General features: G+C 38.7%; 1 protein-coding gene across 7 annotated transcripts in view; it reads left to right on the top strand.

Annotated features, from left to right (window-relative positions):
* Positions 1–17,526, top strand: part of NCOA1 (nuclear receptor coactivator 1) — a 277,415-nt gene that overhangs the window by 250,666 nt on the left and 9,223 nt on the right. For all 7 annotated transcript variants that reach the window (XM_054473265.2, XM_054473263.2, XM_063648895.1 and 4 more), the window contains 2 exons: positions 8,361–8,535; positions 14,386–14,569. In XM_054473265.2, the coding sequence (XP_054329240.1) occupies positions 8,361–8,535; positions 14,386–14,569 (359 nt within the window). The remainder of the gene's footprint in view (positions 1–8,360; positions 8,536–14,385; positions 14,570–17,526) is intronic.

Genomic DNA, 17,526 nt, shown 5'->3' with positions numbered 1-17,526 from the left:
CTCCAATGTCAGTCAACTTTCTGGCTTCCAAAAGCGTTTTTCTTTTTTAGTCTTTCTTTGGCACTGTCTTCCATTCTCTTTGTCCTGGGTGATAATATCTTTTCTTATTTCTTTTCTGTCACGTTGAGATTCTAATAGGTAGTGGCAGTGATGAACATCTGATTAGTCTACTCTGTTTAATCAAACTTTTATGCAAAATTAATTGTCAATTCCTGAAAAATAATTGAAATAAATCCCTTGATTATATAAATGAAAGGAAAGAGGTAAATTTTAAGACTGCTTAAAAATGAATTTCAATGAGAAGGCTGCTGTTTGACTTGAATAAAATGTCAAAGTTATACAGAGATTTTTGACATGGCAGTATGCTTATCAGTTTTGACAGCCAAATCAATTTAGAGTTTCCATTCTGATGGTAGCAAATACTAAAATCCTTTGACTATCAAATTAAGTATCTATAGACGTGCTAGAGAACACCAGAACTCTCAAAGAGATTTTAATCGAAATTATGCCACATCAGTTTCTTTGTCCTCAAGACAATGAAGTCATCTTTGGCTGGTTTATATCACTGACACTATCTGTGTGGGCGAGAAAAGGATTATAAATCCATATTTTAATTATATGATTGCCTGAACAAGAGTATGGCCTTCAAAAGAGTTTTGTTTCCATGTGTCTTATAATTTCTGTATGCAAAGAATTTGACAAAGCTTTTTCACTTTAGCCTGCGGAAGTACTTCCTCCAACATTAGAAGACTTGTGTAGTTATCTGCATCCCCATTCCTCCTCCAAAATGACAACCTGACTAAAACAGCAAATGGGTTTTTAGCAGCATTCATGATATTAATTGCAGAGCCCTAAATCAAAAGATTTATCTCATGCATTAGGGGAAAAAACTAACTGGAAGTAAGCCAAACATTAATAAATTCCTCATGAAATTATTCTAAGGATTATTTTCTATTAAAAAATAGAAATAGTATTTCTGTCCATTTTCAGGCATGCACTTTTAAGTTTCCTCTGGAAAGTCAAGAAAGGAGAACTTTATATCCTGCTTTCATTCCTTCACAAAGCCACCTGGAAAGGTGGTCCTTCAGTGCCCCGGATCTCATGAAATTGACAAATTTCTTTCACAGTTCTGGGTCTAGTCTTTGATCTGAGTTGTGTCAGCATAGAACAAAGTGAGCTGAAATAATGGAGTGGGTGGAGCTTCCTCTTTCCCTGTACCATAATGGGAAAGATGTGTTGCCACCTATCATGAGTATCTGGTGCCTGGGTTTTTCTTCCAGACCAACTTCTGATTGACAAAAATATTTTCACAAAATAAGAATTTGCTTTTTATAAAGTCAGCATTCATACTACAAACAAAACCCAAAAGCTGAGTGCATTAAAGAGAACAGTGGTTTCATCCAGTTGCAAACTGAAATGAAATGGCAGGGCTGTCGGTTCTTCCATGGACTGCTTCAAAATAATACTGGAAAAATGTTTAACTTTTCTGGAAAGAGTAAGAACGTTTAAAGATGCAGTGTTTTTAATTTCTGTCACCACTTGCTCCAAATTGATCAGCAGTCTGGTAGAGGACCAGGTTTTGTGTTGGCACAAAATCAAGTTCTGGAAAAGTTCCAGCCTTTTCAAAACAAAAACAGTTTATTGTGGCTTAAGGAAACCCAGATAAAAAGGCTCTTTGGCCTTTGTTGGTTTTATGCTTCTATTCTTAAGAAATCGGCCACACAAAAGTACCAAAATATATGTGTTCCAGCATGTTTCCAGGTCTGACAAATTAAGGTCCATAATCCAGCCCACTTGTTTTGGTAAATAAAGTTTTACTGGAGCACAGCCATACTTACTGCTTTATGTTTTATCTATGGCTGGTTTCACATAGAAGAGTTGAGTAGTTAAAGAAACTTTATGGCCTGCAAAACTGAAAACCTGTATCATCTGGCCCTTTGCAGAAGAAGCTTGCTGATTTCTGTGTTAAGTGATGACAGTAAAACCAACGGATAACTGCATTAGCTTTGCTTTATATCCTTCGCTTTAGCCTCTTTCCGCTTAATGTAGGCCCAAAGTAAATGAAGGAACATGTAAGTCATAGTAATGGCAGAGTAAGTTTTCTTGTATTTCTGAAAACAAGAAACTTTTCTAGACTACCATGCTATGATGATGAGTGTAAAAGAACAGAATCAGACATTTAGAAATTGTTTTCTTTTTTTTTTCCTTTGAGACAGAGTCTCGCTCTGTCGCCCAGGCTAGAGTGCAGTGGCGCGATCTCGGCTCACTGCAACCTCCACCTCCCGGGTTCACGCCATTTTCCTGCCTCAGCCTCCCGAGTAGCTGGGACTGCAGGCGCCCACCACCACGCCCGGCTAATTTTTTTGTATTTTTAGTAGAGACGGAGTTTCACCGTGTTAGCCAGGATGGTCTCAATCTCCTGACCTCGTGATCCACCCACCTCGGCCTCCCAAAGTGCTGGGATTACAGGCGGGAGCCACCACGCCTGGCCAGAAATTGTTTTCTATTAAGGCAGTATTCAAAGTAAATATGAGAAATTGGTTTCTTTGGTGTATCTGCCCACTTCATGGGTTCCTTCAAGCCCATTTAGAGACCTCTTTTCTGTGAACTACAACAAAATCCTCTTCCACCTATTCCTCCTCAGTGATCTCATCTCCTTTTGGGGTTTCAAGGACCTTTACATGCTAGTGACTTTATTCTCTATCTCTAAACAGTATCTCTCAGCTCATATGTACAGCTGCCTACTGGATACATATACGTGCATTTTCCACCAACACCCCAAACTTAACTTGTACAAACCTAGACTCATCAACTCCATGTTCCCTTTTATAGTTCTGTGTTCCAGCTACAGTAAACTCTGAGTTCCGAGAAACAGCACAGACCTTGTTCTCTTTTACTTCCAGGGGCTTTGAACATTCTCTATACTCTATCTAAAGTATTCTTCCTTTACTTCTCATTCCTATTCTTCCCTCCTCTCAGATATATCTCTTCTGCAGAGTCTTCCTGGACACTCCCAATCATAAAGTACTCGCCACCCTGTCTTAAAACCACTTGTTAACCTAGCTGCCTTTCTTTTTAAATAGCAAGTTCCTTACGTGAGCAGAGTGTGACCTTTTTAACCGTTGTTTCTCCAGTGCTTAGCACAGTGGTCTCACAGTGAATAGATGCTTAATGAATCTTTGAAGAAATAAATGAATGAAAGTATGAATTCTAATTCTAGTTGCCACTGTCACATGTCTGCAATGTTAGTTATGGTTGGTCTAGCAGGGAGACTTAACATAGTCTAGCCCAGCTGGGCATGGTGGCTCACGCCTGTAATACCAGCACTTTGGGAGGCCTAGGCAGGCGGATCACCAGAGGTCAGGAGTTTGAGACCAGCCTGGCCGACATGGCGAAACTCTATCTCTACTAAAAACACAAAAATCAGCTGGGTGTGGTGGTGGGCGCCTGTAGTCCAGCTACTCGGGAGGCTGAGGCAGGAGAATTGCTTGAACCCAGGAGGCGGAGGTTGCAGCGAGCCAAGATCACGCTACTGCACTCCAGTCTGGGCAGTAGAGCAAGCCTCTGTCTAAAAAAACAAAACAAACATAGTCTAGGCAAAGATAGAACTGTAAAATTTTTCGTCTGGAAGAACTAGATTATCTGATTGATGCAGGTTATCCAAGGTCCAGTGTAGTAGCAGAACTGGGACCAGAACTCTAAGTATTCCTCTAATTCATTACCCACAGGCTAGTTCTTTCTACTAAAACTGGGTCATTTCACAGAGGATTTTTAGAGAAATGAAATCACTCTCTATGATACTATAATGGTGGGTACATATCATTATACATTTGTCCAAATCCATAGATTGTGCAATACCAAGAGTGAACTGTATTGTAACCCATAGACTCTGGGGTAGTTGATAATGAGGACAGCTATACCTGTGAGTGAGTGGAGGAGGGGTATGTAGCTTCATTTACATAATCTTTACCAAAAATAAACCCTATCTAGTGAAAGAAAAAACTGTAAAGTCTAAAGTTAGGAAATCTCAGTACCATCCACTTAGTTTTGCTTTGAACCTAAAACTTCTCTAAAAAATTGTCTTTTTTAAAATAATAAAATTAAAAGACCAACACTAAAAACAACAGCAACAACAACAACAACAAACCACAAAAAAGTCATCTTATAAGGGAAACTGTTCATTCCAATATGAACAGTTAGAATGTGAGATGAGGCCAGAAAGAAATATCAAAAAGCTTGCTCTTGTACTTGGAGTCTCTTATTTATTGTTTACTGTTGACCCCACAAAGTAATATCCAGAACATGATAAGCATTTTTTTCTGCTCACATACGTATTTTTCTTTTTCTTTTTCTCTTTTTTTTTTTTTTTTTTTCATCTTTTGAGACGGGGTCTTGCTCTGTTGCCCAGTAGTGGTGTGATCATGGCTCACTGCAGTGTCCAACTCCTGGTCTCAAGTGATCCTCCCACCTCAGCCTCCTGAGTAGCTAGAACTACAGGCATGTACCACTGTGCCCGGCTAACTATTCTATTTTTTATAGAAACAGGTCTCACTACGTTGTCCAGGCTAGTCTCAAACTCCTGGCCTTAAGCCATCCTCCCACCTTAGCCTCCCAAAGCACTGGGGTTACAGGCATGAGCCACCACACCAAGGCTATATTTTTTCTAAAAGAAATTAATTTCATCATAAATGAGGTTAAAAACACATTAATACAAGAGTTTTTCTTTTAAGGATCACAACCAAAATAGTTTAAAATGGAGAGTTAATGCAAAGACATTAGAAGTGAAGATGGTGGCAAAACAAAAACAAAAAACCCACCCTCTAGAGTCATAAATGAAAAAAAAAAAAAGGATGCTGGGCACAGTGGCTCATACCTGTAATCCCAGCATTTTGGGAGGCCAAGGCAAGTGGATCACCTGAGGTTGGGAGTTCGAGACCAGCCTGACCAACATGGAGAAACCCTGTCTCTACTAAAAATACAAAATTAGCTGGGCATGGTGGCGCATGCCTGTAATCCCAGCTACTCAGGAGACTGAGGCAGGAGAATTGCTTGAACCCAGGAGGCGGAGGTTGCAGTGAGCCGAGATCACACCATTGCACTCCAGCCTGGGCAACAAGAACAAAACTCAGTCTCAAAAAAAAAAAGAAAAAGAAAAAGAAAAAAAATGGAGACCCATATATTCTAAATCAAAATTACTTACCTTACATATAGAGGAAGCGGCAAGGAGAAAATATGTAGCTTCATTCATATAATCTTTACCAAAAATAAATAAACCCTATCTAGTGAAAGAAAAAACTGTGAAGTCTAAATAAAGTTAGGTCAACTTCCACAGAAAATTTAAAATAGTTTTAAAATTGTAGCCTATAAGGCTGGGTGCGGTGGCTCACGCCTGTAATCCCAGTACTTTGGGAGGCCAAGGCAGGCGGATCACAAGGTCAGGAGATCAAGACCAGCCTGATCAATATGATGAAACCCCATTTCTACTAAAAATACAAAAATTAGTTGGGCATGGTGGCATGAGCCTATAATCCCAGCTACTCGGGAGGCTGAGACAGGAGAATTGCTTGAAGCCCAATGCTTGAAGCAGAGGTTGCAGTGAGCAGAGATCACGCCATTGTACTCCAGCCTGGGCAACAAGAGCGAAACTCGGTCTCAAAAAAAAAAAAAGTAACCTATAATAAAAAACAAGTAAATTAACTACATCTCTGGCAAATATAATGATTTTCTCTTTTTATTTAACCAAATAAACCAAGTAAAAAGAGAAAAAAATCATTATATTAAAAATAACAGAAAATCATTACATTAATAATGACAGAACACAGTAGATATTACACAGGCATATATGCATGTGTTCACAAAGTGGCATCAAGGACATAGAAACATGTTTGTGATGTAATGTTGAGGGAAAGAAGCAGGCCACAGAATCTTACAGGATTTTATAAAGATGTAAAGGAATTATACTAAATTATGGGCAATCATACTATGGCATCCTTTTTTCTGCACCTTTATAACTTTCTCTGCCTCAAGAGTATTTAACTGTGAGATGTATTTTGTCAGGAAAAAAAAAAAAGAGAAAGAACAGAGTGCTAGCATTAAACATTTTTTAAAAAACATTTTTACTCTTTTAAATTCTTATGGATATCTACTTTTGGCCAGAAGAGTAACAGGGACCAGATTTACTTTCCCATCTGAAACAAATAAACAAAAAACAGACAAAGTACATTTAACAGTAGCTCTTGAGATTGTCCAGACTGTGCTGCGGGGAGGGAGAATCCAACAGGAGCCAGGCCATTTCCCTGAGCTGAGGAGGTGGAGCTGGCAGTCTGGGAAAGCCAAGACACCTAGAGGTAGCAGGGCACAATACCAGAGAGGACAGCACTACACAGAGAATTGTAGGATATGCAGAGGGTCCCATTCAAGTCTTCAGCTGAGAGCTGCTGCGCGCACGCAGGCATGCATGTCTGTGTGTACAAGTCAAGGCCAGAGAAAACCACCTGAAAAGATAAGAGGGAACAATCTTCAAAGTTCATACGGGGCCAGTTCCTCTTCCTACCAGCCAGAGTAGAAAACCTCATAATTCAGGGGGTATCAAGTAGAGTACTCAGAGATGGTTTGCCTCGGTAGTGGGGCAAAATAAGCCCTAAACTCTGCTCTTGTCTCGTTAGGCACAAGACCTAAAAGAATTAACCTGTTTCCATGTAACCTCACCACAGCCCAGACAAAGGTCAAAAATATTTAAAAGAATAGAAAAAAAAAATCCAACACCTAACAAGGTAAAATTCACAAGGTCTGGAATCTGATTTTTTAAACTACCGGGTATGCAAAGAAGTAGGAAAATACGACCTGTAATGAGGAGAAAAATCAGCCAATCAAAAATTCAGAAATTATACAGATGATAGAATTAGTAGACAGAGACATTAAAGCAATTATAAATTATAAATTCTGTATGTTCAAGAAGCAAGAGGAGCTTGAATATGTTAAGTAGAGCCTAGAGCCATGGAAGATATAAATAAAACCCAAGTCAAAACTTCTGGAGATGAAAACTACAGTGTCTGAGATTTAAAAAAAAAAAAACCCTAGATGAGATAAACAGCAGATTAGAAATTACAGAAGAAAAAAATAGTGAACTTAAAGATATAACAATGGAAACTATCCAAAATGAAATCAGAGAAAAAAGACTGAAAAAAACCTGGTAATTTACTCAAAATTGATCTTATAATTCAATGCAGAATTTCAGCATGCTTTTTGGAGAAATTAACAAACTTATCCTAAAATGTATATGGAAATGCAAAGGACCTAGAGTAGCCAAAACAATTTTTAAAAAGAAGAACAAAGTTGGATATCTACCTAATTTCAAAAATTACCATAAAGTCGCAACAATCAAGACAATGTGGTGCTGGTACAACATAGAGATCACTGGAACAGAATAAAAAGTTCAGAAGTAAACCCTTACTTTTATGGTCAGTTGAGTTTTGACAGGTCAGATGGCTGCTAATAAGCATCATCCTAAATAAAAAGGAATAGCCTACTGATAAGTGCTCCAAAATGGCTGAACCTCAAAAACATTATGCTAAGTGAATACAAGCCAGACACAGAAGACAGGCGTGAGCCATGGCACCCGGCCACACGTGGCTTTTTCTTAACTATTTTTTTCCTTTTCAAGTTTAATTTACAGCTGGGCACGGTGGCTCACACCTGTAATCCCAGCATTTTGGGAGGCCGAGGTGGGTGGATCACCTGAAGTCAGGAGTTCAAGACCAGCCTGGCCAACATGGTGAAACTCCGTCTCCTCTAAAAATACAAAAATTAGCCAGGCGCAGTGGCAGACGCCTGTAATCCCAGCTACCTGAGAGGCTGAGGCAGGAGAATTCCTTGAACCCAGAAGGTGGAGGTTGCAGTGAGCCAAGATCGCACCACTGCACTCCTGCCTGGGTGACAGAGCAAGACTCCATCTCGGGGAAAAAAAAAAAAAAAAGTTTAATTTACTACACAAGTAATTCATCATGTATGTTCATACATATTTTTACACTTAAAAATTCACATAAGCAAAAAAGAACAGAAACAGATCATATACAATCCTGCTGCACAAATCAACATCTTAGTGAATGGAAAGCATTATTCTGAACTTACATTTATTTATCTATTGGTTTATGCTGAGATTTCTTGCCCTAGTTTAAGATACTAAATTTTTTCCATGCTCTGTTGAATGCGATATTTGTGAATATATTGCCTGACACAAGACAAGGCAAATAAGAAAGTTATTTGTAAATATATTGTGACAGATCCTTTTGGGTTTTTTCATTTATGGGGTTAATAAATTTATAGTATATCAACATAAATTAACTTGTGTCAATTTACAGGAATGGTTCCCCAAGGTGAGGCCAACTTTGCTCCATCTCTAAGCCCTGGGAGCTCCATGGTGCCGATGCCAATCCCTCCTCCTCAGAGTTCTCTGCTCCAGCAAACTCCACCTGCCTCCGGGTATCAGTCACCAGACATGAAGGCCTGGCAGCAAGGAGCGATAGGAAACAACAAGTAAGGGGGCAGTTTTTATATATGAGCATCCTTGATACTGTGATAAATCCCTGAGACTGATAAATGCTACATTGGTTGAACCTCGGGAACATTATGCAAAGTGAAAGAAGGCCGGACACAAAAGGCCACATATGGCTACATTTATATGACATTTCCCCATTCCCCCGTTTATGTGTGGAGACAGAAAGCAGCACATAATAACAGCCATGCTTTCATGGGCTGATTGTATTCACAAGCTAAGTAGATTATTGGCTACTTCCATTTGCATAATGGAAAGAACTAAATTTTATATTATCAGCAAAGAAAAATGATTTTTAAATCTTATAAGTATCAAGTCACTTCTAAGGCAAATTTGTGTGCCGACAGTACAGAAAAGTGATCTAGTGTCCCCAACCTTTCCATCCTAACCTGAGCACACCTGCAGAATATGATGAGCTCACATCAGTAACAGAGCTTCCCTGGGACAGACGTAGAAATGGGTACTTTTTAAAAAGTTTTTCTTTATAAGAACACTTTAAAATCTTATAAATCTAAAACAAAGAATGGCAAATGTCAGAATTCAATAGAGCTGAGTAGTGAGCACACAAGTTTCACTTTTCTCGATGTATTTAAAGACTTTATAACAATAACAAAAGTTTTTAAGGCTTACCCCTTTTTGAATCTCTAGATTTTTAGTGACCTTGACTTACCCATCTTGCTTAGAATTATCTCACTAAAGCCTTTTTTTTTTTCCAAATCCTGGCTGCTGAACTTTTCACACATCACTTTGAGTTTTATAAGGATTTTAATTTGGTTGTGTCTTAGTTCTAATGACAGGGAAGCTGTCTGATCTGACAACATAATAAGTAAGGCAGTTAAAGTTGAAAACACAAGACTATATTCTTCTAAAGTTCATTGAAAGGTGAGAGAAAATCTTCATGTTAGAGAACTGTATAGGTCTCAATGAGGACCATGTATAAATTAGGTAGAAATGGAACCATATCTGTAATACAAGAGGAATTTAGTCTCCTAATGTATTCTAATCCCAGCTTCCTAAACTCACTCTGGATTTTGTGGCCCATCATTATAATCACTACCTTACAGGTACTCTGACTCCCTTGCCTAGCTCTCCCTCTGTTGCACTTATGCTTGGCAAAATTCTCCCTAATGAAATCCAACTAAACTCTTGCTTCATACCTCCACCTAAGTATTGAAATATGGCTTGGAAAAAAAAAAAAACAGTCATGCTGACATGTCTCAATAAGCTATTTCTCTGCTCCCCTTTACAGTTAAATTCCTTAAAAGATTATACTCTATCCACTTCCCCTACTCCTACTCCTTGTTGAACTAATCAGGCTTTCATTCCCATCATTCCACAAAAAGTGTCCCTGTCAAGATAGTTAAATGTCCTTTTCAGTGCCAAAAGCAATGCTCGTCAGTAGCATTTGACATATTTGAGCATTTATTCTTTCTTGAAGCTCTTCATTTGGTTTCTAGAACAACTCTCTCTCTTGAGAAAAGTGACTCTCCTCCTATCACTTAGTGTCCTTGAGGATCTTTCTCATCTCCATGACCTCCATTTGAGGGCCCCAGAGTTGATTCTAGGACCTCTTCCCCATACCCACTCCCTCCTTTGATTGCATCACCCATCTTACTATTGTCAATGCCTATTTCTATGCTTGACTCCCAAATTTAAACCTCCAGTGCAGATGGCTTTCCTGAACACCATACTGTATGTTCAGCTGCCCAACCAATGTCTCCACTTACAAGTCTAATAGGCGTCTCAAACTTAACACAATGAAAACTAAAGTGATATTTTCACCAGACCTGCTCCTCTGGGTTACTTTTTCCCATTTCAGTAAATGACAATTCCATTTTCCACTTGTCCAGAAGAAAAGTCTTTCTCTTTCTCACATCCCACATCCAACACATCAGCAAATCATGTCAGCTTCTTAGCACCTCTCTCTTCTTACCTATTCCACATGTGCACCTTAATGCAACCCACAATCATCTTTTCCCTGGGCCATTCCGGTAGCTTCCTCTCCTGCTTCCACCCTTGCTGCACCATCATTTAATCTCCACATGGTAGCCAGAGCCATGCTTTTAAAACATGAGGCAGAGTATGTCCGTCCTTTACGCACAACTCATCCAGTAGCTCCCCATCTTACTCAAAATACAGAATAGGGCCCGTAAAACCCCACATCATCTTGTTCCTGGATACCTCTCTGATCCCATCTGTTATTCTCACCTCTCACTCTGCCACAATGGCTTCCTTTTATCCTTCTGCTCCTCAGATGTGCTAAGTACACTGCAAACTCAGGATGTTTGCATTTTTTAATCTCTCTGCTGGAATGTTCTTCCCTCAGTGGCCACATGGCTTGTCTCTCACACTTCAAGTCTTTCCTTAAATGTCACTTTATTAAACACAGATGTTAAATGTCACCTTATTACACTTCCCTGACCATCATTTCTGAAATAATAGCATTTTCTACCCCTGGCGCCTCCTTTCCATTCTTTACTTTTTTCATAGTGATTAACACTTGACATATTGTGTGATAGTCTATTTATTTGTGATTTTTCTTCTCCATCTAGAATATGAGCATCATAAGAGCAAGGACTTTATTTGGTATTATTTCTGTTTCTCCATACTGTGGAACAGGGAGGCCCTTCATATACATCTGTTGAACAAATGAGTGCAAAAACTCCCTAAGTCAACATCTTGGATTCAGATTCAAATATGGATATAGGTTTTTGTTGTATTTTAGTAGTTTTTGCAAACTTTGACTTCCCAAATCATTTGGGAAAGAAAACAGTTACCACCAACTCTTTAAACACTCACAATTGCTCATTTGGTTCATGTGCAAAAAGCTTATTAGTCATCATAAGCATTGTATATTAGCGTATATCACCTGGAGACAGTGACCACTCACTATCTCTGTCACACAACACAAGATACCATGAGGAACACTGAAAAACAACCCCTGCTGCCAAATAACGAAGAGTCTGGTTGGTGAGGGGGCAGGTCAGAGAGAATTAAAACATGAAAGGGTCAGAGAACCATTAAGTAGAATGACGTAATAGAGTTCAGAGGTAGTGTAATGTGATACTTTTTCATTATCTCTCTGGCGGCAAGAGAAAGAAATGGTTAAACAAACCTGTGTGTCCTGGAACTGGATGGTGCTTCTGTGTAAGGCTGGTTGATGGGAGAATCCCATTGCTTATTAGCATTTTAAAGGATAAGAAGTCCTGTTGTTTAACCTTTTGTTTCTCAGACTTCTCTGACCAGGGACTCCCCTGCTTGTTAATACCTGTAATATCTGTGGAACCCACTCTGGGCCAGAGTTCATCCTTCTCTTTTTCTCATCATTTAGTGACTACCAAATACCTAGTGCTACCCTGAGAAAACTGTGACAGCTGCTACAAAGCAGGCAGGAAAGCAGAGTGAGGAAGAGGGCCTGTGAATGTTGGACTTTAGGTGCCAGTGAACCCAGACGTCTTTCTAGGACCTGGGACAGTGATTGCAGCTGCAGAAGAGCTTGGTCTTCTTCCCTTAATGGAAGATGCTAAAATGGAACTATTGGCAGGAGCAGTTTGAAAGAACTTAAACTAATATACAGTCCCAAATATTAATTTGAAAGGAAATTAATCTCAAAATTTTTTTCAGTAAGTATGACACCATTGCAGTCCTTGAAGTTTCCACGTGCATTAACTTACATAGCCTTGCTCCTCCGCAGTGGTGACTTATGTATCAATTGACAAATGAGTACTGTCTTAGGCAGAAATGTTCTCTTTAGAAAACAGGCATAGAGGCTGGGTGCGGTGGCTGATGCCGAGGCAGGTTGATCACCTGAGGTCAGGAGGTTGAGAGCAGCCTGACCAACATGGCAAAACCCCATCTCTACTAAAAAAAAACAACAACAACAAAAAAAAAAACCAAAATTAGCCAGGCATGATGGTGCATGCCTGTAATCCTAGCTACTCGGGAGGCTGAGGCAGGAGAATCACTTGAACCCAAGAGGCAGAGGTTACGGTGAGCTGAGTTTGTGCTATTACACTCCAGCCTGGGCAACAAGAGTAAAACTCCATCTCCAAAAACAAAAGAAAATAGACATAGATTAGTAGGCTTTTTTCTCACCTTTAGTTGTAGGAACACTGCCTCATAAGCATACACACTGTGCAGACGTTAATGGTCCACAGGTGTATTATTGACTATTTCCTAGGCATATAATTTTCTGTGGGCATTTGTGTTTTATAATTACTTGGGAGAAAATTCTGTACTTTTCTTCAGACATGATAAATAGGCTGTTTCTTGGCCTGTCAATTCAGTATGATTACCTTAGTCTACTGGAAACTGTAAATGTCAGTATATTCTTCTTAACACTAAGAGCTAGCAAGGAATAGATAAACTATTGATGGGGAAAATTATTTTTAAAATCAAATTCTATAGAATTAACATTAAAATAGGTGGAATTGTACCAGCAGTTTATTGTTAACAATTAATATATAGTCATAAAATATTTGGTGTTTATAGAACTTAGGAAAGACAGAATTAATATCATTATCCTTTAGATGTGTATATCTGTATCAATGAAAAATTTCAGGGTTCAAATACAAAGTGTCAAGTTGAATTCCCATGGAATTTATTGCTTACTATTCTACTTCCTAATAGAGACTGATTTTGCATTTGAGATCTTTGGTGTAACAACAGTCCAGAACTTGGCCATGAAGAAGGAAGTCAGTAAAACAGGCTCTCTGAAAAACATAATTGCTTATGTATTTTGCTTCCTAGAAAAGACATGAAGCTATGTTGAGGCCTGATAAGACCTTGGAAGTCTTTAAAAGGATTAAATTTGCCACCTAAAAACATTTGGTTGTATACATCTGGTTTCCTCTTAATTTGTAGCATATTGAAAGCGACCAGAAGATAAAACCTTGAGAAGTGACAACAAGCTATGGGATATTGAATAAAGGCTCTCAAATTTTAGTATGCATGAATAGTTAAAGATGGACCTTTCTGTACCCACCCCTGGAAAATGTGATTCACCAGGGCTTAAGTAAAACCTGGGAGTCTCAATTGCCAGTGAGTCCCAGGGTGTTCTCTTATAGATGGTCTCTGTACTACACTTCAAAAAATGTATGCCACTTCACTGGCACAGATACAATAAAACCATTTAATCGAAAACAATCTGAACTTGCACCATTTGACAGCACCGAATAATAACCTATGCCATAATTCATTTATTCATCAGGTATTTACTGAATGCCTGCTATATGTCACATATTAATAGAGACAAGAAATAAGTGGAACAAGGTACCATCATTCCCCTGAAGTATTAAGTCTAAGAGGCTATACAAGCAAACACAATATAAGGATGCTGTCTTTGAATCATTCATTTGTGTGTTCATTCATTCAGTGAACATTTATTGAAGAGATATAAATAGATAGATAGATAGATAGACAGATAGATAGATAGATAGATAGATAGATAGATAGATAGATAGATAGATAGATATATTCCAGACACTTTGCTCAAATAGGACATTCTCTGTTTAGATAGGTAAATGTCAGTTACCTAGAAGATTTACTTACATGGAAAACTTCCTTTCTTAATTATTTAGATGATTGTAGCCTAGCATCTCTGATATTGTGCCAGATAATTGTTATTTAAAATGAGCTCTTTTCAGTTGTTTAATCCCTTATGTAGACTTCAGAATGTATCTGAATTATATTAATTTGTATATATTTTAAGAAGATACAGCCGTACATGCAATTTAAGGATGTAATGTATTTTATTTGGAAACAGAATCTAGTCACATTATCCCCTTGTTCATGATCAGTGCATGTAATCTGGATTGTTTTTGAGTTTACAGTGTGTTCAGTCAAGCTGTCCAGAACCAGCCCACGCCTGCACAGCCAGGAGTATACAACAACATGAGCATCACCGTTTCCATGGCAGGTGGAAATACAAATGTTCAGAACATGAACCCAATGATGGCCCAGATGCAGATGAGCTCTTTGCAGATGCCAGGAATGAACACTGTGTGCCCTGAGCAGGTAAGTGGCACACTCGCCACACACATGCCACACCACATCACAGTTAATTCTGAGGAAAATCAGGTATGTTGACAGTTACTCATCAGAAATAGCCACACTTCTTTATTCTTTCCCACTAACTTTTAATAATTACTGGCTCTTAAGATAGACAATGAAAAATTTTGACAGACTTTTTTTTTTTTTTTTGAGATGGAGTCTCACTTTGTCACCCAAGCTGGAGTACAGTGGTGCAATTATAGCTCACTGCAGCCTTGACTGCCCAGGCTCAAGGGATCCTCCCACCTCAGACTCCTAAGTAGCTGGGACTGCAAGCACATGTCACCCTGCTCAGATAATTTTTTTTACTATTTGCAGAAACAAGGTCTCACTATGTTGCCCAGGCTGGGCTTGAACTCCTGGGCTCAAGCAATCCTCCTATCCCAACCTCCCAAAGTGCTGGGATTACATGTGTGAGCCACTACTCCTGGCCTTGATAGACTTTATAAATAAGATTTTAGTTTGATAAAATTTTAGTGTTTTAGATTTATAAAACAGTACATGGCTGGGTGCAGTGGCTTATGCCTATAATCCCAGCACTTTGGGAGGCCAAGGCGGATGGATCACAAGGTCAGGAGTTCGACACCAGCCTGGCCAACATGGTGAAACCCTGTCTCTACTAAAAAAAAAATACAAAAATTAGCTGTGCATGGTGGCATGCACCTGTAATCCCAGCTACTCGGGAGGCTGAGGCATGAGAATTGCTTGAACCCAGGAGTCGGAGGTTGCAGTGAGCTGGTAATTGCGCCACTACACTCCAGCCTGGGCAACAGAGCGAGACTCCGTCTCAAAAAAACAAACAAACAAACAAAAAGACAGTACATGTAATATAGTGTCTTGGAATATTCCATTATATTTTGAACACATTTTCTTCATTTCTACCTTTTAATTTAACAAGCATTTATTCATTACTTACTGTGTACAAAGATAGCCTTGTGGGACATGCATATGTACAAGTTGGGAAAGACAACATGAACAAAGGATCATTTTAATCACAGGACAAAACTAGTGTGTAAGAGATGGGCCATACGTGTTTCTGTCAGATGAGGAGTATATGCACAGTTGACTACTGAGGTCTTAAAAGAAAAAAGGCCTGGTCAAAAAAGACATTATGAAAAAGTTGCCTAAACAGAATAGAAAAAGAACATTCAAGATTGGTTATCACAGCATGACCTAGGCAGGATAGGGGTTGAAAGCCTAATTAATGTTAAGGGGATATTTATATTTTATTTAGAGAAGAAGTAATGTGGTAAGCTTTTTTGATATGTTGCATGCCATCTAAGTGTGTGGAATTTATCCTGGAGCCTCTTACAGATTTTTAGAAGAGAATGAATAAATTCAAAACAATATTTAAGATTATTGCAATAACTCTCTATAGTTGCTATTCTCATTATTCGTATCAGCAACCACAAAGTATGCTATGGTAACTAGGCTATTACCATGCAGCCATCATTTATAGCAAATCATAAAAATATATAAACACTGATTACCTTTTTTATCTTCAAATGATACTATATCACCTCATGTATAGAGGTGTATATTATATCACTTCTGTATCACATGAGGTGATATATGTATGTATAGAGGTATAATATAATGTATAGAGGTATATATAATGTATAGAACCTCATTACAATTTATTTCTATTTTGTCCCTCCTGTGCTACTGTTGTCATACATATTATATTTATATATGTTCTATTCCCTGCAATTTATTATTTTTTCTTTAGTCAATTATAAATTATAAATTTATAAATTCTACTTAGAAATTTATAAATTAATTATAAACTATAATTGACTATTTAAAAAAATTTAAATAAAAGTTTTTTTATATTTACCCACATAGTCACCACTTTCAATTTTCTGCATTGTTTTTGTAGTTCTAAATTTCCGTTTGGTATTATTTTCCTTCTGCCTGAGGGTCTTGCTTTAACTTTTTTTTTTTCTTTTTTTTTTTTTTTTTTTTTTGAGATGGAGTCTCGCCCTTTAGCCCAGGCTGGAGTGCGGTGGCGCAATCTCAGCTCACTGCAACCTCCACCTCCCAGGTTCAACTGATTCTCCTGCCTCAGCCTCTCAAGTAGCTGGGACTACAGGCACCCACCACCATGCCAGGCTAATTTTTTTTTTTTGTATTTTTAGTAGAGACGAGGTTTCACCGTGTTAGCCAGGATGGTCTCAATCTCCTGACATCATGTTCTGATGTTCTGCCCACCTCGGCCTCCCAAAGTGCTGGGATTACAGGCGTGAGCCACCACGCCCGGCCTTGGCTTTAACATTTTTATAGTGCAGGCCTGCGGCTAATGAGCTTTTCTATGTCTGAAAAAGTCTTTCACCTTCATCTTTGACTGTTCTTTCCCCTAAACTCTAGCTTGGCAGTTTCAGCTTTCAGTACTTTAAAGATGTTGCTCCACTACAGTGTTGCTGATGAGACATCTGTCATTTTATCTTTGTTCTTCCATATATGATTGATGTTTTTCCCCTCTGGCTGATTTTGATTTTTCTCTCCACCACTGGTTCTAAGTAATTTGATTATAATATGCTTCAGTATATTTTCTTCATATTTCTTATTCTTGGGGTTCATTGAGCTTCTTGATTCATGACCATGTAATTTTCATTAAATTTTGGAAAAAATTTTTTGTTGTCGTTTTTTGTTTTTTTGTGGTTTTTTTGAGACAGAGTCTCACTCTGTCACCCAGGCTGGAGTGCAATGGCACAGTCTCCACTCACTGCAACCTCCACCTCCTGGGTTCAAGCAATTCTCCTGCCTCAGCCTTCTGAGTAGCTGGGACTACAGGGGTGCGCCACCACACCCAGCTAATTTTTATGTTTTTAGTAGAGATGAGATTTTGCCATGTTGACCAGACTGGTCTCAAACCCCTGACCTCAGGTGATCTGCCCACCTCGGCCTCCCAAAGTGCTGGG

This window comes from Pongo pygmaeus, chromosome 12, assembly GCF_028885625.2.
Source record: "Pongo pygmaeus isolate AG05252 chromosome 12, NHGRI_mPonPyg2-v2.0_pri, whole genome shotgun sequence".
NCBI lineage: Eukaryota > Metazoa > Chordata > Mammalia > Primates > Hominidae > Pongo > Pongo pygmaeus.
Note: the sequence above shows the minus strand (reverse complement) of the source record. Positions and strands in the feature narration are given on the sequence as shown.